At 41.1% G+C, this 8,379-nt stretch overlaps 1 protein-coding gene and 1 non-coding gene across 4 annotated transcripts in view; one reads left to right on the top strand and one right to left on the bottom strand.

Moving 5' to 3' along the window:
* The window catches only part of WDTC1 (WD and tetratricopeptide repeats 1), a 76,414-nt gene that overhangs the window by 48,450 nt on the left and 19,585 nt on the right, over positions 1 to 8,379 (bottom strand). For 2 of the 3 annotated variants that reach the window (XR_002124843.1, XM_019650238.1), the window contains exon 2: positions 898 to 1,045. Coding sequence is in view for 2 of the 3 variants with exons in the window: in XM_019650238.1 (XP_019505783.1) it covers positions 898 to 945 (48 nt within the window). In the remaining variant the exon portion in view is untranslated. Of the gene's footprint in view, positions 1 to 897; positions 1,046 to 1,249; positions 1,349 to 8,379 lie in introns of all 3 variants that reach the window. The other variant, XM_019650239.1, reaches the window with a different exon arrangement.
* Positions 2,085 to 2,158, top strand: TRNAI-AAU (transfer RNA isoleucine (anticodon AAU)). The gene has a single exon. It is a non-coding gene; the product is annotated as a tRNA-Ile (tRNA).

The raw sequence follows: 8,379 nt of genomic DNA, 5'->3' as shown, positions 1-8,379 counted from the left end.
GGGCCCTCTGGCATCCTAAGCCAGTTTTTAACCAACGTGCCACTTGGCTGGCTCCCACTTAAGTTTTAAAAGATTTTTAATTAAAGTTTTTTTTAGCACTTAACCTTTTCAAAGAGCTTTCTCATATTTTTTTCAGATTTCATTCTCAAGATCAGCCTGCAGGCTGACAGACATTGTTATCATTTAATAGAAAATGGAGACACAGGGACGTAAAATGACTGAAGTCTTACAGGTAGTTAATTAGGACAGTGCTGAGATTAACCTCCTGACCCCAGGTCAGGGTTCTTACTAGAGGAGCATGTATTGCCTTGGTCGAAGCTCTTCCATTAAATCCCTGTGCTCCTTTACTGAGGGTTTCCCTGACAAAGGCTGGGCTACCTCGTTACACGAACTTGAGTGCCCAGTCATCCATGCATCTCACAGTATTGGAGTGTCTTCTATGTATGTCCTGCAGAGGTCAGGTGCAGGCTTTGGTACAGGAGAGCCTCAAAGAAGAGAAGAGTCCAAAGTGAACTGGGACTAAGGCTCTCCCAGGTTCTGTTATATGTTCAATTTAACAGCTGGAGCAACGCTAATAAGCTTTAGTTACTCCTGCTGCACCCCCCTCACACCCACACAAATGTGCATGCACATACACAACACCCTGATGGCTCCCATCTTTTACCAGCTTCCATGAATCTCCACAGGCCTTGGACAGAGGGATCTCCATGAATTCCATGTTCTTGGATAAAGGAATATAGGAGTCAAGAGACCTTGATTCTAGTCCGGAGTCTGCCATTAATGAGCTATGTGACTTTAGGCAAGTCACCGACGCTAGACCTCAGTTTCTGCAGTGTAAACTGAACCTAGGGGGAAGAAAGGGGCTCATGCTCTGGTTCAGAGGTCTGGGCTGCTTACCTTGATTTGCCTACGGATGAGGTCTCTAGTTATATTGACTTTTGCCATCTTCTCTTAATGGATTCAACAGAAGGAAGCTATAGTAGGATCTTCAGGACCCTTGAGCATTCCAGCCAAGCCCAGGTCCACACGACACACATTTAACTACCTGGGAGGAAGAAAAAAAATCATCAAACCTTGTGGGATGGAATAAGGTGGCTTCAGAGCCCTGATTCTACCCCCACAACAGCCCAGCAGCACACCCACTGGCTATTGCCTGTGATTTATGACATGGTGGGCTGGCCCTGCTCCATAGTGTTGAAGAACCTCTGGAGGGTAAGGAAGGTGGGGGAGGGGGGAGACAATGACTCACAGCCACAGGAAGTATTGGAACAAACGCTGAAGGAGTCCTTTATGCTTCACCTTAAAATGGGGGGTTGGATATGAGTATGAAGGAAGGCGGAATCATATCCTGAAAATAAGTACAAGGCACACAGCAAGTAAGATGTTAAGTTTCACTTGCTTGGTATTCATCTGTGACAAACTTTTAATTGTGCTTCAAATCCTTGACCCTCAGCTTGGCTCACCCCAAAACCAAATCAGTATCACAGACAGAACATGCAACCCTCTAACAGATTCACAAGTATCAAAGAGTGGACAGGAGATGTAATGGTGACCATGTCCAAGGTGCAATCTGATAAAGAAATCCCTCTTCAATATCCCGATAGGTAGGCTTTCAATTTCATGACCACCTGACACAACTTACTCCTGTTCTACAACTCTAACAGCCAGAAAGACCTAGTAATCTAATTTCTGATAATTTACCATAAGAAAACACAAAATATAAGAAATAAAAAACTTCCATACTCAAGCATATTCATCACAGATTTTGTAAAAGCAAAAAAAATAAAACCATCCAATTTCTAATGATAGAGGAAGGGTTAAATAAGAGATAGCCATACGACATTATACGGAATTAGAAACGCTACTTATGAAGGAAAAATGCTTATATCACATCAAATTTATATATAATAACATGCTGTTCTTTCAATAAACAATGTTATCACAGTTATGTTTACAAAGAAAAATCTCAAAATAATAGCTACTTTTATATTAGTATGACTGATTTTTCCATCTACTTTTTGATGTTTTCCAATTTTGCTATAAAAGTACATTAATTTTTGCAATAAAAAATAAAACACTAGGGTGACCAGTTAGCTCAGTTGGTTAGAGCATGGTGCTAATAACACCAAGGTTGCCGGTTCGATCCCCGCATGGGTCACTGTGAGCTGCACCCTCCTTGAAAGAGTCAACTATGCCATTGTAGCATGAAAGCAATGTGTAACCAATGACCATGGTTGTTCCCCAATAAAAAATAAGTAAAAAATAAAAACAAAACAAAACACAAAAAACACTAGAGGAAAAAAAACAAAACCACTAGTTTTTAAAAGCAAGTTCTGCCTCCTATTATCTCTACTTTTGGTCCTTGTTCCACTCTGGAGCCACGTAGGAGGTCTAGTCTTTCTTCCCTTGATGGCCCTTTGTGCTGCGATGATGGCTCTCAGGGTCCACCAGGACTCACTGCCAACCCTCCCAAGCCAGCAGGGCCTCCTGAAGCCATGTCTGGAGTCTCTTGGCCCTGGCTTTCCATCAGCTGGCCTCCTGAAGGCTCCTCGCACACTCTCCTGAAATCACACCGTCTCCACCTGATCTGTGAGCAGACTCTTTTCTTTCCTTTGGCATCTAACCACAGAAGGAAACTAAACACAATGTTACTGCAGATATGGTTTTTTCTTAGTGCTAGGCACACAGTAGGACAATGAAAAAACTTGCTGCCTAATTAGATGTTCCTATTTGGAGTTCTTTGGGGCTTATGCCCCCGTAATCTATTTTGGGATCAAAAGCTGTTGAATGGACAAGAACCTTTCCTGAAGATGTGGAAGCCATCCAGCATTGCATCTTAGTAAGTATTACTAAGGCTATGGAAGTCGCTGGCACTGTTTAAGATCACAAAACCTTCGAGCACGAAGGATATCCAGGGATGCCAACCGAGAAGAATGACAATTTCATGATGCCTTTCCAGAGGTCTCTGGCCAGCAAATTAAAAATGTGAATTTGAACAAATGGATATTAACTAAACACTGGCCTGCAACCGTGTTTATGGCTCTAGTTTGTGATACAATGATCAAAGCCAAAAAAACAGCAATTCCCCCCACAATTACCAAGAATATGAGGTGAGGCTAATTATAATGGAAAGAACACCAAAGTCAGCAAGTATATCTGGTACTAAGTAAGACCAGTTAATGTGGCCTTGACCAAGTCTCTCAATCTCTCCAAGTAAGCACGCATTCCTGTGACTCACAGGCACAGGAAGCATTAGAACAAATACCGAAGAGGCCATGTTCACGTCACCAGAAAAAGGCTCATTCGTTACCCCCAACACCCTCTTCCTTGGGAGACTGCTGGGAAGGTCAAATGAAATAATGGATGTACAAAATTTTTTCTTTAATTTTTTTTAAAAGAATATAAATAATTTATCTGTTAAGAAATAGTAAGTTGGCAATATTATTATGTACTTGTTATGTACCAGGAATTTGTGCTGTGTTTTACATTTATTCATTCATTTATCCACTCAAGAAATGAGCACAAGAAGCTTCTGTTATATGGCAGGAACTATTCCAAGCCCAGGGAATACAGCAATGAACAAAACAGGCAAGTTCCTTATTCTCATAGTACCTACATTCTAGTAGGAGGGGATACATAATAAACAATAATACAAATAATGGGCTGGCCACGTGGCTCAGTTGGTTAAGAGCATGTGCTCTTAGCAACAAGGTTTCTGGTTCAACTCCTGCATAGGATGGTGGGCTACACCCACCTGCAACTAAGGTTGAACACGGCACTTTGAGCTGAGGGGCCATGAGCTGCCGATGGGCGGCCGGATGGCGACTAGACTTGGAGCTGAGCTAGCTGCGCCCTCCACAACTAAGACTGAAGGACAACAACTTGGCTGTTCCCCTTCCCCAGTAAAATCTTAAAATAAAATAAAATAATACAAATAAAATAAGAATATACCCAGTAGTGAAAAGTGCGATGGTGAAAATAAAACAAGTTGATATGAGAGTGACTAAGGGGCTACTTTTAGACCCGAGGTTAAAGAAGATGTAGTGCACATTTGTGGAATTTTCTGGCTGCTCAGTATTTGAACCCCTTCCTATATTTTGGGAATTCCCCATCTAATGAGTCTGGTGGGAGGCAGAGTGCCCTCCCACTATGAAGTAAGAATGGTGGAGATTAACATTCTCTTTCTGAGCCTCCCTTGAAGCTAAAGTGTATGCATATGGTCCTGGCTATGCCAACCCAACACATCAGCCCCAGACTTAACTGGGATCTGGTATCAAAGAATCAGAGGACAAAGCGAGTCCATGCTGGCAGCATGGGGTGGCTATAGTGGCAATGGAGGTCCAGTCAGCTGGTGGTAGTGGTGGCAGCACTGACCTCATGGACTGGTTCTGTAAACGACTTTGGCTGGGGGTCCTGGCTGCTACCCAGGTTCCCTTGTTCCAGCCCATTCCTCAAGCCTGGCTTTGTGGCCTTCAACCCTGTCCAATACAGAGAGGCTCTCTAAGAAGGTGACATTTAATCTGAAACATGAATGACAAGAAGTCACGAAGAACTAGAGGAGGACCCTTCTGAGGAGAGAGAATAACTTACGCTAAGGCCATAGAGGAAGACTGGCTCAAAAAGCTTGTTAAATAGATGCTCTTATTATCATTTTACAGATTAAGAAATAGAGTTATAGACGTGAAACAATTTTCACAATGTCACATAGCTTATTAGCTGGAGCCAGAGCAGGGACTCAAACTCAGAGCTCTATGCACACCCTTAACCACTATGGTATGTAATTTCCTAGAGTAATGATCACTATGAGAATCTACCACAAGAGCCAACTAAATTGTCACTACCCGTTCATTGATTTTCTTAAAACATTAACTGAGAATTTACCAAGTGTCAAGTGCTGTGTTAGACACGGGGGAATACTGAGATGAAAGACAGAGAACCTACACTAAGAGAGCACAGGCTCAAAAGTAAAGGGCTTTAGCTAAGATTGGTGTGTGGCTTGGAAATACTAAAAGGAACAAGAGAAGGAAAAGACAGAGAAATCAAGCAAAAAAACCACTATAATGCAAGTAAATGGTAAAATGGAAACTGGAATTTAAAACAATAGCAGACTAGTATAACTAGTATACAGAGGTTTAAAAAACCAAGTACCAAATTTAATATAGCTCAGTGGGTACTTTGGTGAACGTTTCTGTTCCCATCCTGAGAAGACGTGATAGCATTCTGGCAGATAGCTCATTCTGGAACATGGCCCACCTTCTCCGCTCTCAAAGAAACAGGAGTCAGTGCCTTTCCACAAACTTTTATAGGCAGACAAGCACAACTGGAAATACTTCTAAGTAGAGATTATTTAAAAGGTTAACACTAGAAGAGAAATACCTCAACTCTACCAAGAGGCATAACTACTTGTAGTTTCATACTTCAGTCCAAAAGTCTCTCAAATATAAATAATCAGATCAATACATGGTTATTTGAATATGAGAAGATTTAATCATGGTCACATTTGAAAAGCTTTATTTTAGGGAGGGCTCTAAAATAGTTCTACAGAGTGAAGAGCTCATAGATATGGAATGATATGAATGAATGATTTGGGATTGAGAAAAGGAAGTTATATACATGATTAAACACTAAAAAAGCCCACATCAAGGGGATTTCAATCTCTGGTGCAGCGAAGTACATAATGTTCAGTTCTGCCGAGAGGCAAAAAGTCTTGAAGTAAGTGACTTCAAGAATCTGTAAGGACCGGCTGAGTGGCACATTGGTTAAGAGCTGGCTTGGGAAGCCAGAGGGCCCCGGTTCGGATCCCACATATGAGGGTCAGTGACACTGCCCTCCACAGCTAAGATGCTGAACAACAGCTCAACCTGGAGCTGGGCTGCCGTGAGTCGCCGGCGACGGCGTAGGCTGCAGCCCCTGTGGTGAGTTGCCATGGGCTACCGTGAGTAGCCAGCAGCCAACGTGAGCGGCCAGCAGCCGCCGTGAGCGGCCGTCCAGAAGCCGGTGACTGATCTGCCTCACCTGGGTAGAGCGCAATGATGGTGCCAACTTGGGCCAGTGAAGCAACGTCCACAACTAGACTGAAGAACAAAAGGACAGCAACTTGTCTGTTCCCCTTCCCCTAATTCCCCAACGCTGTTCCCACCCCCCAATTCCCCAATTAAAAAAAAAAAAAAAGAATCTGTAAGATAAAATTTTCAATGCCTGTTATGCCAGGTACTGAGTTAGACTTTGAAAATATGGCAAAGGACAAGCCAATCATAGACGCTTCTCTTCAAGAGCACATAATAGAGTTGTCAATGACTGAATATCAATGGCACCAAGGCTATTGAAATCAGAGCTCCATAGAGGGACCGAAAAAGGCTAATTTCACTGAATGACCAAAATTAATGGCTAGGACAATAAATTCAGAAAGAACAACATGGAATAAATTAAATATTGTTTATACTCATTTATTCCTACATCTTAGAAGAAAGCACAAAAACAACAGCGGGGGGAAACAAACTAAACATATGACAGTAGAGCAAGAAAAACAACTTGGAAACCACTAATGAAAAATGAGGACTTTAACAAACCACAAGCAACTTTTAATACATCGTCTTCATTCTAAGATAGCACAGTTAACTGAACATACCCTTATTCTCACACTTACAGCTCTGATAACATTGAGGGCTAATTTGTTTGCAGAACATGAAAGCTCAATAAAAACTTTCGCTAGTTAGAGTACAAAGGTTTAAGAATGGCATCTACTGTAATTTAGAACATTGCGGGCTAATCTAGTTGATACTCAGTGAAAAGAAGAAAGCCAGTTTCTGGGAGCTGGGAATATGAAAAATATAAAAATATCTAAGGCACAGAAGAAAACATAGGACATGTTATAAAGAAAATATGAGCTGCTATGCAGATATTACACCCCCCAAAAGGTATTCTACTCCTGGAGCTCTAAAATGCCTAGCATGTCACCACTTAACCCCAGCCCTTCCACAAACTTTGAACTTAGGCTACTAGGATACTTTCTTCCATGGACTCTGCTATTATAAAGGAAGCTAATAAGAAAATAAAATTCCATTAACAGCTCAATTTGGAGGAATTACTCTACTTCATAATGCAAAGGGTACCAGTAACATAATAGCCTGAGGTCAACCAGCCTTAGAGCAAAGTATGCCTGGAGAACATTACTCATTTGGAACCAAGGATTGACTGTTAATATCCAAACAAACACCAGGAACCACTCATGTCAGGCACGCCATAGTCCTTGTGGGCTCCGGATAATGTGGCAGAAAGAGACACAGACTTAAAATACTTGGGCCTGAATTCCAGCCACCTCACTATGCCAGTTAGTACCTACTCAGACAAGTTACTTAATCTTTCTGAGTTTCAATTTCCTCATTTGAAAAATGGGGGTGCTAACCTATTTCAATGGGTTGTTTTGAGAAATAAATGATGTATATATGAAAGCACAAAATAGTACCTAAATCATAGTAGGTGCTCAACAGATGTTAGCTAAATCTGAATTCTGCTAAGACCTGACAACCCGATATCTATGCTCAGTGGCATGGTTACATTTCTTCCTTACTTCCTATCCTACCAGAGAGACAAAACTGACATTGGGGATTCCACTGTAGGATGGTGGGGCACAGAAAGTTGGATGTCTTTATCACCTCTGCTAGCTTTGAAATGCAAGATCAGGAGGAAAAAAAACGTGACTTTGTTGAAAACAAAGGAACTCCATACAAAAATATGTAAAGAATAGTTATAGCAGCATTATTCATAATAGCTACAAGGCAAAAACCTAAATGTCCATCAACTGATAAATAAACAAAATGTGGTCTATCCATACAATGGAATATTTGGCCATAAAAAAGAATGAAGTACAGATACATGTTACAACATGGATGAACCTGGAAGACATGCTAAGTGAAAAAAGCCCACGTTATCATATAATTCCATTTATATGAAATGTCCAGAATAGGATAATCTATAGAAATAGAAAGTAGATCTCTGGTTTCTTGGGGCTGGAGGGGATGGAGGATAGAGGGGTCATAGCTAAAGGATATGTGTTTCCTTTTAAAAAAAAATTGAAGTGAAATTTACATAACACAAAATTAACCATTTTAAAGTGTACAATTCAGCAGTATTTAGTACGTTCACAATGTTGTGCAACCATCACCTCTAGCTAATTCCAAAACATTTCCATCACCCCAAAGGAAAACTCTATACTCATTAAGTAGTCAGTCTCTATTACCCTCTTCCCTGCAGCACCTAGCAACCACCAATTGATTTGCTGTATCTGTAGATTTGCCTAGTCTACTTTTCATATGAATGGAATTCTACAATATGTGACCTTTTGTGTCTGACATCTTTCACTTAATGTTTTTTTTTTTT

This window comes from Hipposideros armiger, unplaced genomic scaffold, assembly GCF_001890085.2.
Source record: "Hipposideros armiger isolate ML-2016 unplaced genomic scaffold, ASM189008v1 scaffold_138, whole genome shotgun sequence".
Classification (NCBI taxonomy): Eukaryota; Metazoa; Chordata; class Mammalia; order Chiroptera; family Hipposideridae; genus Hipposideros; species Hipposideros armiger.
This window is presented reverse-complemented; position numbering and strand designations above follow the sequence as displayed.